Source organism: Lissotriton helveticus, chromosome 5_1 (genome assembly GCF_964261635.1).
Source record: "Lissotriton helveticus chromosome 5_1, aLisHel1.1, whole genome shotgun sequence".
Taxonomy (NCBI): Eukaryota; Metazoa; Chordata; class Amphibia; order Caudata; family Salamandridae; genus Lissotriton; species Lissotriton helveticus.
This window is the reverse complement of record NC_136065.1, coordinates 1,241,238,876-1,241,265,625: the sequence shown is the minus strand read 5'-3', so window position 1 is coordinate 1,241,265,625 and position 26,750 is coordinate 1,241,238,876. Positions and strand designations below refer to the sequence as shown.

Sequence of the window (26,750 nt, the reverse complement as noted above, 5' to 3'; positions counted from 1 at the left end):
AGACAGTGTCTATAGAATGTAGAATCGCTGGGACCCCAAGGAACCAGCCAAGGTGAGTAAGTAGGGACCTCACGGAGGAGGGGTGCAGTGTGGGAACATGACAGTGTGTTCCGTAAGATTTTATGGGATAGTCCCAGTTGAAGTTTTAAAGTTTAAGGACCCTTTCCAGTGGACTTCGAAGAAACCCAGTGGAACCTAGGGTTTGGAGAGCCACCCCACCCATGGATACCGTAGTACCAGTTACCTATCCTAGGAAAGCTGGATGCATAGGGCTGAAGTGGCATCAGAAACCGCCATCAAACTCAATGCAGGACTTCGAAGAAGAGCCACTGCTGGAAGGAAGAAAAGTGTCCGTTGGAAACCAAAGGTGGATTCTTATTGAGGAGTACCTGAAAGCAGAGGGGACAGAGCCTGTGTCACTCAGATAGGGGCCTGGGGATCGGTAGGCGAATGCTCACCGATGTTGGATGCTTTAGGTGCATTGAGGGGGTTCTTGACTCTGCAGCCCCAGGGTCCAGGAGACATCGAGGACAACCAGGAGCCAGATATGAGCTGTCCCATGAAGGATGTTGAGTGCTGAGGGTTCAGTGTCCGGGGGGAGCACCATCAAGCCTTGGCAACAGCAACCCACACAGACGGTCAAGGAACGTTACGGTTCAGACCAGCAAGGTCCAGGAGACTCACCAAACACAGGTGAGTCAGGGCAGTTCTGGAGTAACCAGGGGAGCCCAAGAAAAGCAGAGTTGGCCTCAAGGGGACCCACAGGCCGGAGGCACAGGAGTTGTGAGGGGACCTCAAGCAATTTCACAGAGCAGCAGCCCACGGATCAATCGGTGCAAGGAGGCCGGAGTTCTTTGTAGGAAATGGTGCCAGAGGTTGGGCCTACTCGGAGCCCAATGAACTTGCTCAGGAAACGTCAACAAGCATATGCATTTGCAAATGAACGAGGTGCACAGGGGTATAGGTATTGTAGCCCCCACAAGGGATTCTGGCCTCAAACTTGGTATGAGGACAGCTTGGACTTTGAGGGACTTAGAAACCTACCTCCTGTGTTACTGAAGCCTTTGGAGTTCGTAGGAGCTCAGGAGCAGCAGACCGGTCAGCCGTGATGTGGTGCCTGCGGTTGCAGGGAAGTGAATCCTTCACTCCAAGGGAGATATCTTCAGTTGTCCTTGATGCTCCATAGGTCCTGTATGGAGCCTGTATGGTGCACGGGCACAGATGATGCTTCAGACTGAGAGGGAGACAAAGTCAGGTCCAGACGAAGTCCAGCAAAGTCCAGAGTGCCCAGACGGTCGAAGTTCTGTGGTTTCTAGTTCAGAAGTTTGTCCATGTTGAATCTAGGATCCTATAGCCAGGTAAGCCCTTTTGTACCCATGGGAGAGGGTTGGGCTGATTCAGGGGACCCTCCCAAGTGAAGGTCTGGCCGGTGGGGAGGTTACTCCCATGTCCTTTGTCCAGTTTCATGCCAGAGCAGAAGCCAACGGCTCCCAGGACTGGTTTGAACTGGACTATGCACAGGGACACCAAATGTGCCCCTCATGCAGACTTCCGCTCACTGGCAAGCGCATCCACCCAGGTCTAATTCCCTAAATCTTATCTGGGAGGTGGTCACACCTCCCTGTGACAGGATGCCTATTGTTCCGCCTTCCCCTGCTCGAGCTTGGCTCAGCAGCAGGAGAGTAGAAATTTGTCTCTGTTCGACAGCAACCATTTTGGGCTGCCTGGGACTAGAAGGCTGGTACCGGGAACACCAGGGACCTAACAAAGCTTATTTCTGAGGGGTGGAATCATACCTCCCACACTGGTTACCAGTGTGGGGGTATGATTCCACAATGTTTGACACCAAACACAGTAGGGTTACATTTTAGCTATTTTACAGTTGGTCATCAAGCGGGAGCATAATGCCACTCTATATGTCGTAAATGGCTGATGCACTGACAACCCAGGAGAATGGACTCCATAGACTGCAGGGTTGTTCTGCTCATGCAGTGGCACCCTTGTTAAGGCCTGCTATAGGGGTGACTTATAGGTTTTAAATGTAGTGACCCTTAGATGTAGGAAACCTATATCTAAAGTAAGTGGTGCAAGCACCATCTTACACAGGCTGCCATGGCAGTCCTATAGTTTAATTTTGCATGGCCTCTCATGGATGGCATAATACATGCTTCAGCCCATGGGAGGCTTCTGGGGTAACTATGCCCTGGGTACATGGGTACCATATACTAGGGACTGACAAGGGTGCCTCAATACCCAATCTGGAGTTCACCTAAGTACATGACATAACAGTTTAAGGAGAAAGCAGATAGTCTGGGGTCCTGATTAGCAGGATCCCAGTCAGAGTAGTCACAAAGAGTATCACATGAAACCAAAAGTGGGGGTAACCATAAGAAGCAGATTCTACTTTTCCACAGAGGCGGTTGAACAGTAAATGTTAGTACTAAATATTTGGAGGGGATAGTTATTGTCCTCATTAGGCTCCCACGCCACCTGCCTATTGCTCACTGGCCAACCACCGTTGCCAACTCTGGGTCAGCAAGAGTGACTGCTTACTGCAGGACGAAAGATGGAAAGAGTGACCGGTCCCATCATGGAAGATACATACAGGAGCGATATCTCAATCTATTCAGATGCCAGAGAAAGCAGGGAGTTCTGGTGCCCACCAGAGACCACAAACAACCCAACACCCAACAGGCTCCAGGGATTGCTTGTGAAATTCCCTTAAGTACCAACAACAGATCCATCAGAGAGTGGCAGCACAAGAAGCCCTGACACCCCAACAGAAGAAGGCATACTTGGTAGTTAAGTACAGTCAAGGAATGGCTGAGCCAACCAAAGACTGTCAAGAAATCCCAACAGAGATAATCCAGAAGTGATAAGCATGCCTCTGGATGTTATCATGTGTACTTCATGGCTGACACCGGGATCTTTTGATTGTGACACCCTTCGGCAAGCCTTACGTTTTTAGTCAATTCCTTAGGAATTATGTGTCTTTTAAAACAAAACTTTTGATGGTAAAAGTGCAATCACAAGTTGCCGAATGCTGAAAAGCTATATATGTAAGGGGACAAATGTGTTAACGACACATAGCACAGAGATACTTTTCAGCTGTGCGAACCAAAGAATGTTCTCACTTTATACCCAGAGGCATGCATTGGTAGAAGATTTCAGACCAAGACAGATGGTGAGTGACTGTGACAACTGTCCAAAATACACACAGACCCATTTAAGCAGTCTAGAATAGTAACTCAATGAGGTGGTATGGTGTTTTTACTCCTAAGCCTGGGCACAGAGAAGTGTGGGAACCATTTCGATATCACATCTCGAGGTGAAGTATGCAAAAGGAGCAGATAAGATGAATATACAATCCCACAGACACCAATCTGAACAGATCAAAAAAATATCTCCAAAATGTTTCAAAGATACCTACCCTTACACCGCACAGTACAATCTGCCAGTGACTTACTCACCTGAACAGACCGCAGCATGTTGCAGTTCATATATGTATTTCTAATGTGCATGTATGTCAAAAGGCATCTTGGAACGAGCTGTTCTAAAAGAAAAGCCTCTTTCTGAATTGTTTTCAATTTGAAAGGCATCCTAGCTCCAATCAGGGCGCATTCCACATCTGGTGTCTAAAAGCTTTGAAGGACCTTCTGCCGAAGTGCGCCGTTTGCAGTATGAAACCTTATAAAGGCAGTGCTCTTCTGATTTTAGAGTCAAGCCAGTACTATAAGGAGTAAGCAAACCACTGAGAAACAAAAGGGCATTGCAATGTAAAGCCCACTGTGGCAGCAGCAAGGTTTTGAACTCGCACATCCAGATGTAGCCAAAGAAGATCTACCTGTGGTAGGAACATGGTAAAGGTTTCAATGAGTGAAGACCAGCTTCCCTACCAGTTTCTGAAGTTGCCACTCCCAGAGAATGGAAGCTGAGGTCTAAAAATGCCATTTAATAATGACATAATACCAATAAATATAACAACAATGATAATAATAATAATAATGACGAAGATGGAGTGTGGGCACAGGGGTTTGGTGCATACCTCTCTTATCGCTTGGCAATACTCTAAACACCACAGGGCTGCGGCTCATCATTTGTGGATGTTTTGCATCATACTATACAAGGTTAACTCCAATGTATCCTCTGTAGATGCTTTGATAGCTCCCTAACAAGAGCTATGAGGTACCGGGGAGAGTGTGACCTACTCATGCAGCATGGGTAGTGAGGCATGTGGCTATATTGGAGGTACAGTCCCTTCAGGATCAAAAGTAGAAGCAGAGTCATACCCTGACACTTTGAGAGTAGTCTGAACGTTGGTGGTTTACACCCTTGGCATTGGTATCACTATAGCTACTGGACTGGATTGTGAAGAGGAGATTAGAAAACGCTTCCAGAATCCTCTCCCAGAACTACAATGTTTGTGCATGAAAATTGTTATGGACCCATACCCCCACCACATCTACAACCTGGGAACATCTCCAATCAGCACTACCCTGACCCAAATGATCTACTCCTCCATCACATCCAGACAAATGGAAACCTGTAAAAATCAACGTCCTCCTCAAGAAACTCATAGCCGACCCGAATCAAGTGAACAACTTCCAACCCATCTCCCTACATCTCTATCCAGCCGAAGTGATTGAGGAGGCCATCAACAGGAACATCACAATCCACCTTGCACTTCACCATCTTCTAGAGAACACTCAATCAGAATTCAGAAAGAACCAAAGAACCGAAACAGCACTCATCACGGCCACCAATGACATTCGTATCATCTGGACTGAGGAAAAATAGAGGCCCTCATCCTGCTTGACATCTCTACAGCCTTCAACACTGTCTCCCATAACACCCACATCAGAAGACTCCACAAGATTGGCACACAAGGATCCACTCTCAAATGAATCTGTTCCTTCCTCACAGGAAGAACCTAAAGGGTCAAGCTTTTCACCCTTATCAGAGACCAAGAAATTGATATGCGGAGTCCCACAGGGATCGTGTCTCAGCTCCACCTTTTTCAACATATCATGACACCAACATTGTCCAATCACAAGACATCACTGTCATCTCCTCCACCAATGACACCTAACTATCCTCTCCCTGACTGTCAAAAGAACCACCACCAGAACCAATTTCACCAACTGCATGACCATGGTAGCAGACTACATGAAAATGAACTGCCTGCAACTCATCTCTGATAAGACGGAGGTACTGGTCTTCGGCAACAAGGCCTCCAAATGGAACTCCACCTGGTGGCCATCTGGCAAGGACCAGCACTGACTCCCACAGGCGACGCAAGAAATCTAGGGATCATCCTAGATGAAAAGCTGAACATGATGGCTCAAGTCAACACAGTGTGCACCTTCTACTTCCACATCCTACGGAGCCTGAAAAAAATCTTCATATGGTTGCCTCAGAACACCAGACAGTGTGTCACACACAAGCACCAGCAGGCTGCGCCACTCTGAATTTCCAAACAACCCTTACACACACTTCAGACCTTACAGAACACCACTGTAATACTCATACTCGACCTTGCACACCACACCCACATGACAAAGCCCCTCCGGAAGCTTCACTGGCTCCCCATTCACAGGCGCAGCCAAATCAAACTTTTCAAGCATACATACAAAGCCCTACACGACACAGGACCAGAATACCTGCACAGCTGCATACACTTTCACCAAACCACTAGACCCCCTCCTCACTGTCACATGTTCCCTGCATCTGCAAAAGCAAAACTGGCGGTCTCTCATTCTCTCACATCACACACAAGACATGGAACAACCTCCCTCAACACATCAGCGTCTCCTCCCACTTCTTGAGTTCCCCAAGAAGCTGAAGACCTAGCTCTTCATATTTACACCCTGGGGACCACAAACCCACACACCTGCTCAAGCACCTGGATACCCTCTTGGGTGATGAGTGTGCCATACAAATCAAAATAACATAACATGTATGCAGCTGGAAAGCTGGAAAATTGGTGTGCTTCTGATTCAATAGTTGACTAAAGATTAAAATGTACTACTGCTGTATACCCCCTGATATATCTTAATTGAAGTGAGGTCTAGTTTGAGGGTGGGGTGAAGAGATAATACTTACATTAGTTACTGGTAACACACATTGCTCAGATTCACCCATCCATGTTCCTATTCATATGATCAACATTCCTCCACTGGTGATTTTGAGAGGATTTTTATATAAACAAATTGGCTCTGGAAAAGTGGTGCCTGTATGGGGGGAGGACTAGGGACTGGGACAAGGAAGGGAAAATCAGAGTAATAAATAGTTTTCTGAAGTAATAGCTCTCTCTATACATGACCCAATTGGAGTTTCATCATCCTTTGGTATGATCCACTTAAAGGCAAAGCCAGAGGTACACAAACTTTGTTATAAGTATATGTTCATAGGTGCAATCAAACAGTAGTGAAAAAGTGTTACCTTGCAGTTGTCACAGCAGAGGCCATATGCACATTGTGAACCTGATGTCAGTGTGCAGGTCGCAGCTTGGCAGCAGGGATTCTTACATTCCTAGAGAAGAAAGAGGCAATCATAGCAAAATGTCTACATTACTGTGGATTCTAACATACCATAATGCTTATGATCTATTAGGGAAAAGCAGTTATAGCAAGTTTAGTATTACTCATGCTTATTTGTGCATGTATATATAGGGAAAAGAAGTTGACATTCCGCTAGGGCGAAGAAAGGCTTGCAGTAGGGTTCTTACATTCGTAAGGGATAAAAATGCAGTAAATAAGGATTCCTACACTGCTATAAAAGAACATCAATGGGTGCAATGGGATGTCTTACTTTCAGCTGTCCACACTTGTCCTTTTCAGTTGCCTGGTAGGCCCATAGGACCGGAACACTTCTTCCCACCCATAGGAATGAAGCAGTAAAATGAAAGCTGAAGTCTGAGTAAAAATGTGTAGGATCCAGCTGTCAGCTTCTTGCTTTGTCACGTCACCCTTTCCCACCTTGTCCCAGGATAAGGTGGGATCAGTAGAGTTCTTAATCCCACCCTGCCCTGTGACGAGTTGGGAGGAGATGAGGTGACAGCTTGATTGACAACTGGTGCAGTCACCTTTATGCATCCGCTCAAGCCATCAGGCAGAGGTCACTAATTATTTTTATTACACCAGCAGTGAATAATACATTATTATTTGTTTGCTCATATAATACAAAATGGGGAAGAAACAAGGAGGGAGGAGCCCTGACATCCATAAAGGCAAGCTGCCACTACCTGTTAGGCAGAATCAGCTTTTATCTACTGTTTGCACTGCCTTATTTATTCTACAGGTCAATGTTATTTTTGGAACCAATGCTAAACTTTTGATCCTCCCCCCCAACACCATTGGAAATGCTGCATTGTATTTGGAACAGTCCAGGAGAGAGTGGAATATTTTGTAAAAATTGGTGACGGAGCAAATTTATTAGCGATGCCCCGATGGAACTTAAGTCTTAACCTTAACTCCATGGACAAGAATTCTGCTTGCAGGGCCGGACTGGCTGTATCAATCCATCACTTATAAAGCGCACTACTTACCCGCGAGGGTCCCAAAGCGCTGAGGGGGATGGGTGCCGCTACTGCTCGAAGAGCCAGGTCTTGAGGAGACTACTGAAGGTGAGCAGGTCTTGGGTCTGCCGCAGCTGGTTCGGGAGGGTGTTCCAAGTTTTGGCGGCTAGGAAAGAGAATGATCTGCCGCCGGGGGTCGTTCGTTGGATGCTGGGGACCGCGGCGAGGGCGAGGCTGGCGGAGCGGAGTTGGCGGGTGGGGGTGTAGAAGCTGAGTCTGCTGTTCAGGTAAAGTAAAGTAAAGTCCACATTTGTAAAGCGCACAATCACCCGTAAGGGTCTCTAGGCGCTGGGGGCCGTCGGGAAGATTAAGCGAGCTATTGCCCAGAGTCACATGGTGCTGGGCTAACCTGCCGCCGGAGCCGGGGATCGAACCGTGGTCCCCAGATTCCAGCGTCAGTCGCCCTGGCCGCGGCGCCACACCTCTCGTTGTGGAGTGCTTTGTGTGCGTGTGTGAGAAGCTTGAAGGTGATCCTCTTGTTGACGGGGAGTCAGTGCAGGTTTCTTAGGTGGGCGGTGATGTGGCTGTGATGAGGGATGTTGAGGATCAGGCGGGTGGAGGCATTTTGGATGCGTTGCAGTCGTCGTAGGTGTTTGGCCTGGATTCCTGCATAGAGTGTGTTGCTGTAGTCCAGCCTGCTGCTGACCAGGGCTTGGGTCACCGTTCTTCTGATTTCGGTCGGGATCCACTTTTAGATCATGCGGAGGGTGTTGAAGCAGGAGGAGGAGATGGCATGGAGAGGGAGGAGTCAAGGGTGAATCCTAGGTTGCGTGCGTGGTCCGTGGGTGTCGGTGCTGTTCCCAGTGTGGTCGGCCACCAGGAGTGGTCCCAGGCAAAGGGGGTGGGGCCGAGGATTAGGACCTCCGTCTTGTCAGAGTTCAGTTTCAGACGGCTGCTTCTCATCCATTCTGCGACGGCCTTCATTCCCTCGTGGAGGTTGGTTTTGGCGGTGTGCGGGTCCTTGGTGAGGGAGAGGATGAGCTGGGTCTCGTCGGCGTAGGAGATGATGTTCAGGTCATGCTGGCGGGCCACTTGTGCGAGTGGGGCCATGTAGACGTTGAACAGGGTTGGGCTGAGGGATGAGCCCTAGGGTACGCCGCAGATGATGTCGGTGGCCTCGGATCGGAAGGGTGGGAGGAGGACTCTGTGGGTTCTGCCGGACAGGAAGGACGTGGTCCAGTCCTGGGCCTTTTCCTTGATTCCGGCTTCTTGGAGGCGTGTCCTTGGTGTGCGGTGGCAGACGTGTCGAAGGCGGCTGACAGTTCCAGGAGGATGAGGGCTGATGTTTAGCCGTTGTCTAGTTGACGCCTGATGTCATCTGTGGCAGCGATGAGGGCTGTCTCGGTGCTGTGGTTTCGTCTGAATCCGGACTGGGACGGGTCTAAAATGTTGTTGTCCTCGAGGTGGCGGGCTAGATGCATGTTGGCGATTTTCTCGATGACCTTCGCAGGGAAGGGGAGCAGGGAGATGGGCCGGAAGTTCTTGAGGTACTGGGGGTCCGCCTGGGGCTTCTTGAGGAGGGCGTTGATTTCTGCGTGTGTCCAGCTTTCCGGGAATGTCGCTGTCTCGAAGGGGATGTTGATGATCTTCAGTAGTTGGAGGGCGATGGTTGTGTCTGCTTTATTGAATACGTGGTGTAGGCCGGGGTCTGATGGTGATCCTGAGTGGATGGAGTTCATGACCTTGCGTGTCTCGTTGTCATTGGCGTAGGCCCAGAAGGTCAGGCGGTTGGTGCAGTGGGTGTTCGTGGGGGGGGCCGAGTCTGCCGTGGTCGGGGCGGTCGGAATATTGAAGCTGTCGTGGATGTCAGCGATCTTGCAATGGAAGAAGGTGGCCAGTGAATCGCACAGCTCTTGCGAGAGCGGGATGTCGTTGGCGCTGGGGTTGGAGAGTTCCTTTACTATGCTGAATAACTCTTTGCTGTCGTGTGCGTTGTTGTCCAGGCGGGCTTTGAAGGAGGATCTCTTGGCTGTTCTGATGAATTTGTGATGTCTGCGGGTGGCGTCCTTGTGGGCTGCGTGGCTGTCTGGTGTGTGAACGTGGAGCCATTTCTTCTCTAGTTTCTGGCATGTACATTTGGAGGTCTGGAGCTCTTTGGTGAACCAGGTGGCTTTCTTGATGGTGTGGTTGAAGGAGGGTTTCTTGAGCGGGGGAGGGTGTTGGCGCAGTTGTCAATCCACTGTCTGAAGTTACGGGTGGCGGCATGTGGATCGGTGGGGTCGGTGGGTGGGTTCTGGGCGAGGGTGGAGGTCAGTTGGTCTTCGATGACTTTGCTCCAGCAGCGGCGAGGCAGCTGTTGGGTGCGGTGGTGTGTCATTGGTTTCTTGAAGGTGGAATGAATGCAGCGGTGGTCAGTCCAGTGGAGTTCGGTGGTGTGGTTGAAGGCGACGTGGGTGCTTGTGGAGAAGACGGGGTCAGGCGGGTGGCCGGCGGCATGGGTGGGTTCAGTGACGAGTTGGTATAGGCCAAGGTTGGCGATCAGGGTGGCGGAGTTGGTGTCGGTGTTGTTCTCGAGTTGGAAGTTCAGGTCCCCGAGGAGGATGTAGTCCGTGGAGGCGAGTACGTGGGTGCTGGCGAGGTCGGCGATGGAGTCGCTGAACAGAGCCCGAGGTCTGTAGACGAGGGTTTCTCTGAGGGTGGTGTTGGGGTCAGTGTGGATCCGGAAGTGTAGGTGTTCGGCGGTGTTGAGGGTGTCGTCAGAGTAGGCGTAGAATAGGAGGGTGGACTTGTGGACGATGGCTAGGCCTCCTCCAATTCCGTTGGTGCGATCCCTGCGGATGATCTTGTATCCGTCTGGGATGGCTATGGCAATGTCGGGTGCCGAGGAGTCGTTCCACCAAGTCTCGGTCAGGAAGGCAACGTCTGGGGTGAAGGTATCGAGTAGGTCCCAGAGCTCGACGGCGTGTTTGCTTGCGGAGCGGGTGTTGTGGAGTATGCAGCGGAGGTGGTTGGGTTTGGTCATTGGGGGTTCGGCGGTTCTGTGGCAGGTGAAGTTGCGGGTGCGGTAGGAGAAGGGTCCGTGGGTGTGTTTCGGGGTGGCCTGGAAGCAGCGGTGTTCTCGGCCTGTGTTGAGAGCATGGAGGGTGTTGGCGTCGTATTGGAGACAGGCGTGGTGGCTTACGCGAGGTCCAGGGTTTATGGGGCTGGGCGCGGTCCAGGCACAGACGGGCGCAGATGGACTTGCCTCTGACGCGCATTCGGTGTGCCAGTGGCGCGTCCGCTGTGCTGCCACCATTTAAGTTGGAGAGGGGGGTGGAGCAGCTGGGAAGCGGGGCGGCGAGGGGGCGGGACCGCAGGGGGCAGCGGCGGGAGAACAGGGTACAAAATAGAAAAGGGGGGAGCGAGCTGGGCAAGAGAGCGAAGGCACTGACGGCACAACGCACACTAAATACAGGGAAAAAGTATAAAACTGGAACAAACCAGAAGGGCACAGAGACGAGCAGGGGGCACAGCAGGAGCAAACTCGCGCTCGGAGTGGCAGCTGGGGCAGACACACAGGTGGAGCTGTGCGGCAGTAGGGGAGCGACCTGGCCTGCAAGCTGTAGCGGGCACTAGGCTTTTCCTGGTGGGCGACCAGGGTGTGGGGCTGGTTTTTGGACCCTGGGTGGCCGTTTTTGTTACCGGGGCCAGCAATATCAACCCCCCTGTAACAAAATCAGGCAAAATCGGCAGGGTGGGGGGGTGAGGGTACGGCCGAGTAGTTTGCCTGGGTCGGTTTCGTTCCCAGTCCGGCCCTATGTTTGTGTGTGTGTGTGTGTGTGTATTCACTGAAAAAAACAAAGGTTAAAGTAGCATTATAGTTAGGTGAATATCTCAGTGATAACAATGTTTCGAACGGAAAAAAACCCACAGAAACTCACCAGTTACAGTTAGCAGCGCTAACTATAAATTGCACTCATGGCATGCACTGTTTATAACCTCACATGACATCACTCATTACATGTTCTATGACATATTTTGTGACTTCACAAATGACATAATAAATGACATCATTGATGACATCATCCAATGAGTGTGCTAGTTTGTTTTATAGTATACATAGTGGCGGATAAGTACCATATTTCTTGTCGGGGCCTGGTATGCTTGTTTGGGGAGGGGGAAATGTGGCCCACTCATGGGCTGATTTTGGCCCAGGGAGACCATCCCATGGGACCTGTACACTTTTTATGGGGAGAGGGGCATGCTGCCCCCCCTTCCCAGGCATATTTCGGTCCGCCCCCATTAAGGGTGGGTGATCAGGTGCCCACCCAGGGAACCCACCATACTATGAATAATGCATGGGGAGTTCATGTTTTGGGACCCTCCCTTTTTTCTTGGCCCCTGCATGATGAACTACACCCAAAAAAATAAAAAATAAATATATATATATATATATATATATATATACACATATACATACATACATACATATATATATATATCAAACAAAGAGTTAGCCCGAAATGAAAAAAGGCCACAGGCAGATCGGTTTCTGTTCCGCTTTATTTGGTGTCAAAATTGCAAGCTGGCAGCATACCGGATTCAGCATTCATAGTTCAGATAGCCAAACGCGTTTCAGGAGAATTCCACTCCCTTCGTCAGTGGCTTGTTGCTGAAGTAGACGGGATTTTTCCACCTTGCACCTGATTTATCAAAAAGTCCCGCCCGTATGGGAGTGGCCAACTCCGTGGCTTTATGGATCTTGCAGTGCAGGTAGGTGCCACTCTGATGAGTACCAGTCAAAACTTGAGCAATAATTATAAAAGTATTCCCCCAGTGGGTTGAAGGTTGAAAAATGTAGGCTGCACAGCCTCTGCCTTTCAAATGACGCCGGGAACTCCCTGCCTTCTCACGGAGTCAGCTTCACCTGGCATCCCGAGCCTGCACCAAGCAGGGGGCCTCTTCTCGTGACTGGACTGAGCTTCTCATATCAAACAAAGAGTTAGCCCGAAATGTTAAAAGGCCACAGGCAAATCGGTTTCTGTTCCGCTTTATTTGGTGTCAAAATTGCAAGCTAGCAGCATACAGGATTCAGCATTCATAATTCAGATAGCCAAACGCGTTTCAAGAGAATTCCACTCCCTTCGTCAGTGGCTTGTTGCTGAAGTAGACGGGATTTTTCCACCTTGCACCTGATTTATCAAAAAGTCCCGCGGAACAGAAACCGATCTGCCTGTGGCCTTTTTTCATTTCGGGCTAACTCTTTGTTTGATATATATATATATATATATATACATATCCGGTGGCTCGCCATTTTTCGGCAGTACATGCCAAAGATCCTGACCTGCTGAAATACTATGTGGTGGACTGCATTCCCCCCTTGAGGCGCGGTGGTGATAGAAATGCTAGGTTAAGAAGACTGGAAACTAAATATATTCTTGAGATGGACACCAAGAGTCCGAGTAGTTTAAATTCCACTGAAGATTTTCATACGTTTTTATAATCTATATTTGATCTTTATGGTTTTTAAATTCTGTATATATCTTTGTTGGTCCATTTGCAATGAATAAGTCAGGATGCCGCACACAAAAATAATTATTTAAAGTATTTGAAACTTTCACTGTTTTGCACTTAGAAATTTTAGGTTTAGGGTGGGGATACACAATTTCAGTAGCACTATTGATTGTGGATGATTGTGGTGCCCACTTGGGCCATATTCATATGTATTGACTCTTAACGTTCCTGCATGGGTTACTGCCATTCTTTCATGTACTAGTCACGGACGTGACTCACAACCCCGGGTTTAGATGCAGCCGTATAGGAATTTTTATGCATAGATTTTTTTAAAATCATGTAAATATTTTAGAAAATTCTTTTTTAACCGGTTGATTTTAATAATGGAAGGTTCTTATCATAAATATTGAACATGAATGTTTATTGATGTATTTTACCCGGTATTGTAAATATTTATTTATTGTGAATATTTATTATGGTTGTAATTTGCACATGAACTTGCAGTTTTGCACTCTTAATGTACTGTATTTCACAGTTAGAATTGCACAGGAGTTTGTAAGTGTTGCACTTTCAATGTACTGTATTTTACAGTTACAATTGCATTTAAGCAGGAACGTAGTCTGTCACCCGTATTTATTGTACTAGCAACTGCACTGTCACTTTAAAAGGTGTAGATCTGCCCATGTGATGTGTCATGTGAGCAAGGTCCAAGAGGGGGCCGAAACGCGCCATGGCGGTGGCGTTGGGCGGAAAATATAAATAAAAATATTTAGCACGACCTTGGGTACGCTTCGTCTCTTGGGAGAAACGATTCCTGTGTGCTGGAGGCGATAACAAGGATATATATATATATATATATATATATTACCTACTGGCGGTCGCCAGTAGGTATATATAGTTAGGATTTTTTCTCTATGGGTTTTTTGAAAATTCTATGTCTAATAACTTTGGCGTTTGTGGACGGAATCGGCTGAAATTTTCAGGAAAATGGCACATTTTGTTTCTGAGCAGCCCTTGAAAATTTGGGGGGGGTTCGTCCAGTGGGGGCCGAGAAAAAAGGGGGGTCCCAAAACGTGTTTTTAACATTGAGTTTTCCATAGGGCGGTTGGCCTCACTTTTAGCCCGAACGGCTGAATGGATTTGCACGAAACTTGGCAAAATTGTAGGGACTGGTAGCCCGATGTGCCTTTTGTAGGTCTCAATATATGTGCTCCAGTGGATTTTGAGAAATTAACGTTTAAAAAAAGATATATATCTGTAACAGCGGACCGGTTAGCGCTCTGGTTCGCGGACTTTTCGCGCAACGGAGCTTTGTGAAGCGAAGCTGATTGGTTCTCCGGCGTCTGTCAACATTCCAAACAGTCCGTAGCGGCCGCCATCTTGTCTCTCGGTAGGATCGAGAGACAAGAGGAGGTCAAAACAAAGGGGGAAATAACTATAAGGGGGCATAGTAGATCCTCGCTGACCCCCTAGGTTTGATGTGGAGGTTTTAAAAGGGCCCCGCGGGGCAAAAAAAAATAATAAAAATAATAATCGAACGGCTGAATGGATTTGCACGAAACTTGGCAAAATATTAGGGACTGGTAGCCCGATGTGCCTTTGCTAGGTCTCAATATATGTGCTCCAGTGGATTTTGAGAAATTAACGTTCAAAAAAAGATATATATCTGTAACAGCGCTCCGCTTCGCGTAACGGAGGTTTGCGAAGCTGATTGGTCATTCTGTCACTGGGCTATAGTTGGGCTACATCTGGCTGATATTTGGGCTACATTTGTTTTTTTGTGTGTCTGGCGGCCATCTTTGGGCTACATTGGGCTACATTGGGCTTCATTGGGCTACATTCGGCTAATTAGCAAATAGCTCATCGCAAACTAGGAATGGTAAAGAATCGCTATTTATTCCTTAAAGTTCGCTATTTAGGAAATGCAAATAACTTTGATGATACATATGGCGGTTCATCTCTAACAAGATAAGAAGCATAGGGATAGATTTATGATGACTGGCGCATCACCAGGGATGTGTTAGTCATTCTGTGCCGCTGTTCCGTCACCTATGGTGTGCTGCATTTACAATGCGGCGCATCACGGGGCAAAAACAGCACAGATGCGTGATGTATCTGTGCCGTAAAGGTGGCGCATTGCTGGAGTTGTATCGCAAGTGTGATGAAGCTCCAGCAAGGGTCGGGGGTGCCCCTGTCGCAGGGTTTCTGTTCTCACACAGAACTGTGGACAGAGGATTGGAACCTCGGCGAATTAGGGTGTCCCAAAACTCACGTTAGTAATCAAAAACTATTTAGCAAGCTAGGTACAGTGTCACATTGGATATAACAAACTCTCAATGTTTAGACAATCCAGAATATGAACTTATAGTACCTCAGGATACGTGGAACTCATGAACAGTCGGTCGTTATATATTTCTTAGAAACCAGAACATGGAGTTAAGAAGAACACATGTGTATTTGAAATGTTTATTTACTAATGCCGTCTTCTCAGGCGTAGTACCTTAGATAATAAAAGTACACATATTATCAGTAGCAAAATTACCAGCATAGTTACTAGTACATAAAAAGTGAATGGTGATAGTATGTTAACATGCTGTAAATGAATAAGAGTTAGCAACACTTATAAGCAGCCGCGGGCCGTGGAGGGAGTTACGGTGAGGCAGGGAGGCGGGGAGGGGGAGAAGCAGGGTGGAGAATACAAGTACACATATTATCAGTAGCAAAATTACCAGCATAGTTACTAGTACATAAAAAGCGAATGGTGACAGTATGTTAACATGCTGTAAATGAATAAGAGTTAGCAACACTTATAAGCAGCCGCGGGCCGTGGAGGGAGTTACGGTGGGGCAGGGAGGCGGGGAGGGGGAGGGGCAAGGTAGAGAGGGCTCCACCCTGCTTCTCCCCCTCCCCGCCTCCCTGCCTCACCGTAACTCCCTCCACGGCCCGCGGCTGCTTATATCTCACCCTCCCTAATACACATATTATATTATTTGCTAAGAAGGTCTCTTTGTGTTGGTTTAGGGCGTGCCCATACTTTAGTGTCTTAGATTTGAAGGAATCACATCAGCATACACCAGCTCTCTCTTCATGTGAACCGCATCAACTGTTGTGTATGTGTGTTCGGCAAAGCAATATAAAACCCGCCTCATGCCCAGAATTGGCAGAAGTTGCACTTATGTTATGAGTATGAAGTCGTGGAGATCAGACCTCATAACAATTCTGTATCGTGTTGTTCTTGAAACTTTAGCACTCGCTGTACAGATATAGTTTAACAAGTAAAGCAGATAGTAGACCAATAACATATTATTCTCATGTAAACCACGATGAACTACTAGGTGGAAAGCTAAAGCAACAACTAAATGTCGTGTGCAGAAGTTGCAAAAAAGGAAAAATGGCGTTTAAACCGGTAATGAGCCCATGCTAACTTAACACGGTGTAAAGATATCCAGGACCTAGATGACACCTCCCCATGATCCGGAAACGAACTGAATAAGATAATAGAAGTGCCATCTCATGAGAGCAGATTGCAAGTTTATATGTGGACGGTCCGCAAGGTAAAGCATTAAAAACTAGGAAAATTCAATGCTAAAGAAAAATAAAACAGCCAAGTACTTTATCGAGTCTTAAGCCAATAGGCAAGGTAAATAATAAAAACTTGACAATTAAGTCAATGAATTGTCAATGAAATGCTAGTACTCAGCATATGAAACATGAAAAAGGTCTATGACATAACTGTGTATGCAAAATAAGCTGCAACAGCCTCCAACAGGAAGTCACCGTCTTCATCCGAAAACAGTTCAGCCATCCAATTTAAAAGCGGAAAAGAACATACGTGCTCTCCCAGCACCGGATCCTCTATCACCATCAGAGGACAGCTCGGTGGGTTTTCAAGAAAGCTGTGTTCCAAGAAAGACTGTGCTGCCGCCAGTAAATTCCAGGGACCAAGTAGTCCATGCATCAATGCCACAGCCATAATCCTTTCGCCAGGACAAACCAACTCGTGAGTAATGATAGGAGTCATCAGCTGATTAAAGTCGACGTCAGGAGAAACCGGTCCGCAGAGACACAAATCAATGGCCCAATCGAAATCACAGGTCAGGCAGTGAAATACAGGCTGGACACAGGTGAAGTAGGAGAACCGAAAAGATAATCCATATGCCGTGCTTAATATCGCCAACGGCATTGTGCCATAATATTCTAGCATGCGATTGCGGAACAGTGTCAGCAGCTGCAGGGTCGGAGGTTGCATAGGAGGGACATCCATATTTAAAAATGTAAAAAAGCACAAGAGCGTCCGCTGGTAATGCAAGTAAAAATGCAATCCACGAACCAGAGTGGAGAAAATGGAATGAAAGGGAGCAGGGATGACTCCAAAGATTTTCTCAAATGAAGTCACGAGACCACTGGTAACAACTTTAAAAAAGTGTGCCAGGGATTTTGTGGAGGATGCGTTAAAGATAGTCGGAAACATGTTGCTGAAATTGAAAGGCAAACCTGTGTACGGGTGTTCGCTATGTGAAGTACGAAAGTTTCACGGGCCGAACTCAAGGCCACCTCTCTCTGAGACAAAAGAGCTCTTATTCTTGTCATGCCGTTGAAACGTGTCCCAAGGTTGGTATTTGTGGCCAGATTGAAAACTCCCTATGTTCATGTGTGGGAGGAAATAGAACATTTCTGCAGCAAATAACCCGTTCACTTACTGTTACGATAAAAGGAATACTTTTAATTAACTCAGAACAATCTTCATTATTGAGCATCAAATAACTACCATTTTCCAACAACTTGAACGTGGGGATGATAGCAGGAACTGGCGTGCCTTGCAACACGCAAGCCATATTTGGTCGGTGTTTGTTGCATGAATCGTGTAACTGTATGTGCCTACACATTAGTGAATGATCTGGCGTCTCAGTGCATTCCTCTCCATTCAGATAAACTTCTTGATCATCTTTGAAACATCTGTATGTGTATGGAAGCGACCAGACCTCATGAACAAAAGCACTACCTAAAGGTTCATAAAGACCTATTGGTATATATTTCATACAATTTGAAAACTTATATAAAGCAAAAGGCAGCGTTATTAAACCGTGGATAAGGCATGTTGCCAAAAAACCCGCAATCCTCTGCTGATGATGTCACTGAGCATGTCATGAATGATGTAATATGTGACATCATCAGTAGTGGATTATGGGTAATAGTATCTCTAGTTTACTCCCCTATAGCTGTCTTTCTTTTAACATAAGTGTGTGTTTCCTTCCCTTATACTTACTGTTTTTGGTTCGCTTCCAGTTCGCGTACCAGCGAGCGAACTAGGAAGCGAACTAAGAGAAATAGAGGTTGGCACAGTTCCAAATATTGTACCAATTTTTTAATAACGGGGAGGTAGTTCTGAAAAGAACTTTTTTTTTTATTTTTCTGAACATTTTTTTAATGTTTTTGAATTTTTCGGAACAGTTTTATATTTTTTTGGGTTTTTCTTGGAGGGGGCAATGAAAACGATTCATTGTAAAGGGCTCAACAGGAGCAACAAAACAAAAAAAAGAAGTATTTATTATTTTGGGCGTTTCGGACAAACTTGCATATGATAGTCAATAGCTCTGTTGATCAGAGTGATGCTTCTTTCTCCGTAGGAAATGAATCCATCGCAAAATACGCAGGTGTGTTTTACTTCACCAAATCTCATTTGTATATTTGGCACCATCTCCCTGCCCTCTGGTCCCGTTACTTCCGGTACAACAGATCTTCTGGCCATAATAGGGAGATTATCTAGGTCGTTCCGAAACTGTGCAGCACTGTAGTTGTTAGGATGCCACCTAGTCATATGGCGATGCATTGTGTAGTTTCCGAAACTGTATTTTTTGTCGGTCCCTCTGGACAGTCTATCTTGACATATAAGGCAAGTTACGTATCTTGCATTTACTTTTTTCTGACCTTTGGGAATTTTAAAAAATTGCCAAATGAAGTTTTCTTTCCGGTGAGACGTCTTGGGCTGCTCAGGCAAAAACTGCCTCTCTTCGTGCTCGTCCTCCTGTTCCTCTTCTTCTTCTTCTTGTTGAATTACAACTTGAGCAGGTGGTCCTCTCTTCCTTGGAGGTGGTGGAGGTGGTGGGGAAGCACCAGCTGAAGCTACTAAAGAAGCCATTGCTCAGTGATCACAAAGGGTCTTTCTCTCACAATGATGAAAGTCAGAGTGAGGAAAGAAGGAGGGATTTTCATCATTTGGGAAAAACAAGAGTTCTCAACCAATCAAAAGTGTTCATTTTAGATTATATGACCTAGTCTTACATCATTAGGAAACCAAAAGTGAAATGAACCAATGAAAAGTGTTATTACCAAGTCACATGACTTGCTGTGTTTACGTTAAGCGCTTTGCAGGGCCTCCCGGTTTGCTTCCAGAAACCTGCGCTTTGGCACTCGCTTCGCGTACCAGTTCGCTAACGTAGCACGTCATATGACGTATCACGCGACAACGTGGAACGTCATGCGGACGGGAGGCGTCACGATGTTGTTTTCTAACGCGGCACTTGCGGTAAAGAAACGTTTACCGGCTCGCGGTCTATTTCGCGGCATCAAGGTCAGCTAACGGGAAGCTTCCCGATTCGCGAAGCGGGAACGAAGAAAAAAAAATATTTAAAAAAAAAATTATTCATAAACATATAAAATATATTTTTGGATTTAAAGAAGAATACATTTTACAGCTACAGATATTAGCTGTTAAAAAACCAATGAAATTCACAGAAAAAACCATAGGTTATAGACCATATATAGTTAGGAATTAGCATTTACAAAACCTTGAAAATTCACTGAAAAAACCATAGGTTATAGACCATATATAGTTAGGAATTAGCATTTAGAAAACCTTATTTTACTCACACAAAACCATTGAAATTCCATATATAGTTAGTTGCACTAACTATATATCGCGCACCCGCAATCCACTGCTGATGATGTCACATATTACATCATTCATGACATGGTCAGTGACATCACTGATGACATCACTGATGACATCTCAAATGACATCACTGATGACAACATCCAGTGACTGTATGTTTCTGTAAAGTTAAAATATGTCTTAGATATTGAAGAATGAGTGGATGTATAAGTGTCTGGATGAAGGATTTAGTAGGCGCGTGACTGACTGTATGAGTGAGTGATTAAATGTGTCTCACTGAATGCATGGGTTAGTGACTAAACTGTCTTAATTTGTGCATCATTATGTCTGTTGTGATGTAAACTGCTGCATGTGTTGATCATTAGCTATACGAGAGGCTATATGTGTTATTAATTGGTTGCCCAAGTATTTCTATGGGAGATTGAGTTTGTGTGGGGGTGGCTGGGAGGTGTGTGACTCTGTGCATAGATGTGTGAGCAGTTGATTCACTAGGTGTATGAGTTCAAGAGTGCATGTGGAAAAAGCTACATGGGCGGTTGACTGTGTGCATGAGTGTATTGATGAGTGAATGGATATCTCAATGCTACATGTCATAGTAAGTACATATGTAAAACACAGTACATGTGAGAGTTGGCATATATAAATAACTGTGCATGAGAGCCACTGAATGTGTGAGTGGCTGTATGGATCATTGTGAACTTGTATCAGGGATTGTATAAGAGAGTAAATATGTGTTAGTATATGTTTGAATAAGTAAGGTGTGTATAACTGTATAGTTGAGGAAATGGAGGTGAGATTGTTTCTTTGCATGACTGACTAGGTGTGTGAGTAACTCCATGGATGAGTGACAGTGTGTGAGTGTCTGTATACACTGAGTGTATCTAAGGTTATATTAGAGTCTGAAGAGGTTTATCGTATTAGCACAAGAATGATGTCAAATGAGATGTCATCAGTGATGTCATCAGTGATGTCATTTGAGATGTCATCAGTGATGTCATCAGTGATGTCACTGACCATGTCATGAATGATGTAATATGTGACATCATCAGCAGTGGATTGCGGGTGCGCGATATATAGTTAGTGCAACTAACTATATATGGAATTTCAATGGTTTTGTGTGAGTAAAATAAGGTTTTCTAAATGCTAATTCCTAACTATATATGGTCTATAACCTATGGTTTTTTCAGTGAATATATATATATATATATATATATATATATATATATATATATATATATATATATATATACATATCTATGCATGGAACTCCGTCATAAGCATCCCTTTGTTCAGGAAAGACGAAGACGGACCCAAACTGCTGCGTGCAAAAGGTATTTATTTAATCCCTTGTAACACCATGCACCGCCATGACGCGTTTTGGCCCCAGAAAGTCCTTGATCACATGACGCTGTCAGGAAGAGCCAATAGATTTAAAGTGCAAGTAATAAACATCATGTGACCGTAGGGCTAATTGACATAGAAAACATACGCCAATACATCACTGCCTGAATGCATTACGACAAAATGGTCTTCTGCTCATAATTCAATTTTGGAGAATGATCATGTCATATAATTTACATAGACGTACAAAAAATGCAATAGTGCAAATACAACATGTGCAAAATAGGCAGATTGAGTTTATCCCCATAGTTGGACCAGAAGCACAAATGGTATAAAATACCCGGACAATGGTAATAAAGTGCAAAGTGCCTTATTGACTCCTCATACCCAACCGGCAAAACAGATAAATTAAGTATTGCCTCTAATAAATTCTGCAAAATACTCGCAATGGTGCAAAACAATACGCCCCAGTGCAAATGTACAAATGTCATATTGCATAGAATACAATGGAAAGCTCCATCCCGCCTCACCGGGCCCTCCCGCCCGGTGAGGCGGGAGGGCAGAGCAGGGAGTGAGAGCCCAGGTGAGGTGGGAGGGCAGCAGGGACTGAGAGCCCGGTGAGGTGGGAGGGCAGCAGGGAGTGAGAGCCCGGTGAGGTGGGAGGGCGGAGCAGGGAGTGGGGCCCGGTGAGGTGGGAGGGCAGCAGGGAGTGAGAGCCCAGGTGAGGTGGGAGTTCAGCAGGGAGTGAGAGCCTGGTGAGGAGGGAGGGCAGAGCAGGGAGTGGGGCCCGGTGAGGTGGGAGGGTAGCAGGGAGTGAGAGCCCAGGTGAGGTGGGAGTGCAGCAGGGAGTGAGAGCCCGGTGAGGAGGGAGGGCAGAGCAGGGAGTGAGAGCCCGGTGAGGTGGGAGGGCAGCGGGGAGTGGGAGCCTAGGTGAGGTGGGAGGGCAGCAGGGAGTGAGAGTCCGGTGAGGGGGGAGGACAGCAGGGAGTGAGAGCCCAGTGAGGTGGGAGGGCAGTAGGGAGTGAGTGCCGGGTGAGGTGGGAGGGCAGCAGGGAGTGAGAGCCCGGGTGAGGTGGGAGGGCAGCAGGGAGTGAGAGTCGGTGAGGTGACATAGGGCAGTGGGGAGTGAGAGCCGGGTGAGGTGACAGAGGGTAGCAGGGAGTGAGAGCCGGGCGAGGAGACAGAGGGCAGCAGGGAGTGAGAGCCGGACGAGGTGACAGAGGTCAGCAGGGAGTGAGAGCCCGGTGAGGTGGGAGGCGTAGAGCAGGGAGTGAGAGCCCGGGTGAGGTGGGAGGGCAGCAGGGAGTGAGTGCCGGGTGAGGTGGGAGGGCAGCAGGGAGTGAGAGCCCGGGTGAGGTGGGAGGGCAGCAGTGAGTGAGAGTCGGGTGAGGTGACGGAAAGCAGTGGGGAGTGAGAGCCGGGTGAGGTGACAGAGGGTAGCAGGGAGTGAGAGCCGGGCGAGGTGACAGAGGGTAGCAGGGAGTGAGAGCCGGACGAGGTGACAGAGGTCAGCAGGGAGTGAGAGCCGGGTGAGGTGAGACAGATAGAGATAGAGACAGATAAAGACCTTTAGAGACAGAGACAGATAGAGACAGGGGCAGACAGAGCTAGATAGGGTCAGAGACAGGGACAGACAGAGACAGATAGAGGAAGAGACAGATAGAGATAGAGACACGCCGCGATAGAGACAGACAGAGAGAGAGAGACAGAGAGAGAGAGACAGAGATAGAGACAGAGATAGAGGCAGGGACAGATTGAGACAGAGACAGCTAGAGGCAGAGACAGACAGAGATAGAGACAAAGAGAGATAGAGGTAGAGACAGAGACAGGGACAGATAGCGGCAGATAGAGGCAGAGACAGACCGAGACAGGCAGAGACAGAGAGACGGAGAGGGAGACGGAGAGGGAGATGGAGGGAGACAGAGGGAGGGAAAGGGAGACAGAGGGTGACAGAGGGAGGGGGAGGGAGAGAGAGGGAGACAGGGAGGCAGACAGAGGGAGAGAGAGAGAGAGAGAGGCAGACCGGGAGAGAGGGAGACGGAGGGAGTCAGGGGGAGACAGAGGGAGGGAGATATAGGGAGGGAGATAGAGGGAGGGAGGGAGCTGGAGGGAGGGAGCTGGAGTGAGGGAGATAGAGGTAGGGAGATAGAGGGAGGGAGGGAGATAGAGGGAGGGAGATAGAAGGAGGGAAGGGGATAGAGGGAAGGAGATAGAGGGAGAGAGATAGAGGGAGGGAGGGAGTTAGAGGGAGGGAGGGAAATAGAGGGAGGGAGGGAGATAGAGAGGGAGATAGAGAGAGGGAGACAGAAAGAGGGAGACAGAAAGAGGGAGACAGAGAGGGAGACAGAGAGAGGGAGACAGAGGGTGACAGACAGAGGGAGATAGAGGGTGACAGACAGAGGGAGACAGAGGGTGACAGAGGGAGCCAGACAGCGGGAGAGAGACAGACAGAGGGAGGGAGACAGACAGACACAGGGCCAGAGGGAGACAGAGGGAGGGAGACAGTGGGAGACAGACAGAGGGAGACAGACAGAGGGTGACAGACAGAGGCTGACAGACAGAGGCTGACAGACAGAGGGAGACCGACAGAGGGAGACAGACTGAGGGAGAGAGGGAGACAGACAGAGGGAGAGAGGGAGATAGAGGGAGACAGACAGACAGGGGGAGACATAGGGAGGTAGACAGACAGAGGGAAACAGAGGGAGAGAGGGAGACAGACAGAGGGAGACAGACAGAGGGAGGGAGACAGACAGAGGGAGGGAGACAGACAGCGGGAGGGAGATTGACAGAGGGAGGGAGATAGACAGAGGGATGGAGGCAGACAGAGGGAGGGAGACAGACAGAGGGAGGGAGACAGACAGAGGGAGGTAGTGTGACAGACAGAGGGAGGGAGGGAGACAGACAGAGGGAGACAGACAGACAGAATGAGGGAGACAGACAGGCAGAGGGAGGGCGACAGACAGAGGGAGGGAGGGAGACAGACAGAGGGAGGGAGAGAGATAGATGGAGGGAGGGAGGGAGGGAGACAGAGGGATGGAGGGAGACCGATGGAGGGAGGGAGGGAGACAGACATTGGGACACAGAGGGAGACAGATGGAGGGAGAGAAGGAATGAAAGAGAGGGAGGGAGACAGAAAGAGAAAGAGAGGTAAGACAGAGGGAGACAGAGTGAGTGAGACAGAGGGAGACTGAGTGAGACAGAGAGAGGGAAGGAGGGAGCGAGAGAGATAGAGGGAGGGAGACAGAAAGAGGGAGGGAAAGATAGGGAGAGAGAGAGAGAGAGAGAGAGAGAGAAAGAGAGATGTGTGTGTATGTCGGGTCTGTTGGCTCAGTGGATGAAGGCATCCGCTGCAGGGGCCTGTGTTCAACTTCATGGTCAAAGTTTTTTTTCTGTAGCCCCTCCCCCCTTGACCCCGCCTCCACTGGTGCAGTTCTCGGCCACACACCACATTGTAAATTCGGCCCGAGAGAAAGTTTGTGAGTACCCATGCCTTAGTGGGTCATAAAATCAATACATTATCTTGTAAATGTATATATATATACACGTTTGTCTGCCTTTTTGCAACCTTTCATTAAATTTGAATATCGTTTCTACGGTGTGCCGTCTCCTGAGTGACTTTGTTTTGGGACCAGCTTTGTGTATAAATAAATATATGGCGGGCATGCAAAGCATTTAAAAAACTCACCTCACACCTACAATTAGGTCTGTATTCGTCTGTTCCTGAGTCCTGTGATCTGGGATTTCTGTGGCAAAGTTTACGGTATATATATGTGTGTGTGTGTGTATGTATATATATATATATAAGTCAAAAAGAGTTGCCCCTACAGAAAAAGCCACTCTGGAAGATGTCATTTCATCATTTATTGAGGGTACAGACTGCCTGCATTCTGCTCAAAGCCATACAAAGAATAATTGCCTGACGCGTTTCATGCTAAACAGCATTTCTTCAGAGGCTTCTTTACACAACGTGACCCACCTGGCAGTACTTGTATGTTCCGCCACCCGCCCCAATTGGCGTTGGCTCTCACTGAGCCCGATGGTTGTTGTAGTGCCAGTTCCATACTCGAGTGAGCTGCATCACGTTGCACAATTACACAGTGATAAAATCCCCAGTGGGTAGGCTAAACAGCAGTCTGCACCCAGTCTGTCCATACCACAGCCCTCATTGAAAATCCGCCAGTCCATCATGCTGACACGGGAATCATTGTCAGCCGGATCTGCGCACAAGCAGTGGGCAATTTCCACGGCCAGACGAGCCGTAATCCATAAGTCAAAAAGAGTTGCCCCTAGCGAAAAAGCCACTCTGGAAGATGTCATTTCATCATTTATTGAGGGTACAGACTGCCTGCATTCTGCTCAAAGCCATACAAAGAATAATTGCCTGACGCGTTTCATGCTAAACAGCATTTCTTCAGAGGCTTCTTTACACAACGTGACGCACCTGGCAGTACTTGTATGTTCCGCCACCCGCCCCAATGGGCGTTGGCTCTCGCTGAGCCCGATGGTTGTTGTAGTGCCAGTTCCATACTCGAGTGAGCTGCATCACGTTGCACAATTACACAGTGATAAAATCCCCAGTGGGTAGGCTAAACAGCAGCCTGCACGCAGTCTGTCCATACCACAGCCCTCATTGAAAATCCGCCAGTCCATCATGCTGACACGGGAATCATTGTCAGCCGGGGCAACTCTTTTTGACTTATGGATTACGGCTCGTCTGGCCGCGGAAATTGCCCGCTGCATGTGCGCAGATCCGGCTGACAATGATTCCCGTGGCAGCATGATGGACTGGCGGATTTTCAATGAGGGCTGTGGTATGGACAGACTGTGTGCAGACTGCTGTTTTATTTTATGAGCACCACAATCATATGGACTGCGCCTCCCATAAAGCAACGCATACGATCATGGTGATCAGCCAATCCATGGCATGCATTATCGGCTTAAATGGAGGCGGGACAACATGGTGTCTCATGGACTGTATGCCGCCGAGGAAGGGAGAAGCCCGAAACGCGTCCGGATGAAACAGCCCACATCTACTGGCAAAAGCAAGTGTTTGAACCTGAATAAAGCTTGTTGGGGAAAAGCATTTGTGGTGCTCGAAGGCTTCTTACTAGTTTGGAAACTCCCCAAAGAGCGTGAATATTTAGCGGCCGTCTTACCGCTGAGAGGCACCACCCAAGAGAAGGAGGCCACGGAGCCGCATACAGGGGCTTCGACTGTGGGACATCGCAACAAGGATGTTAACACGCTGCTTTTGCTGGGGCTCACTGCAGCTTTTAATTATTATTTTATGAGCACCACAATCATATGGACTACGCCTCCCATAAAGCAACGCATACGATCATGGTGATCAGCCAATCCATGGCATGCGATATCGGCTTAAATGGAGGCGGGACAACATGGTGTCTCATGGACTGTATGCCGCCGAGGAAGGGAGAAGCCCGAAACGCGTCCAGATGAAACAGCCCACATCTACTGGCAAAAGCAAGTGTTTGAACCTGAATAAAGCTT

The 26,750-nt window shown here is 47.7% G+C and overlaps 1 protein-coding gene across 1 annotated transcript in view; it reads right to left on the bottom strand.

The window, feature by feature from the left end:
* Positions 1-26,750, bottom strand: part of LOC144755252 (disintegrin and metalloproteinase domain-containing protein 9-like) — a 929,123-nt gene that overhangs the window by 265,126 nt on the left and 637,247 nt on the right. The window contains exon 13 of the mRNA XM_078643994.1: positions 6,442-6,531. Within this exon, the coding sequence (XP_078500120.1) occupies positions 6,442-6,531 (90 nt within the window). The remainder of the gene's footprint in view (positions 1-6,441; positions 6,532-26,750) is intronic.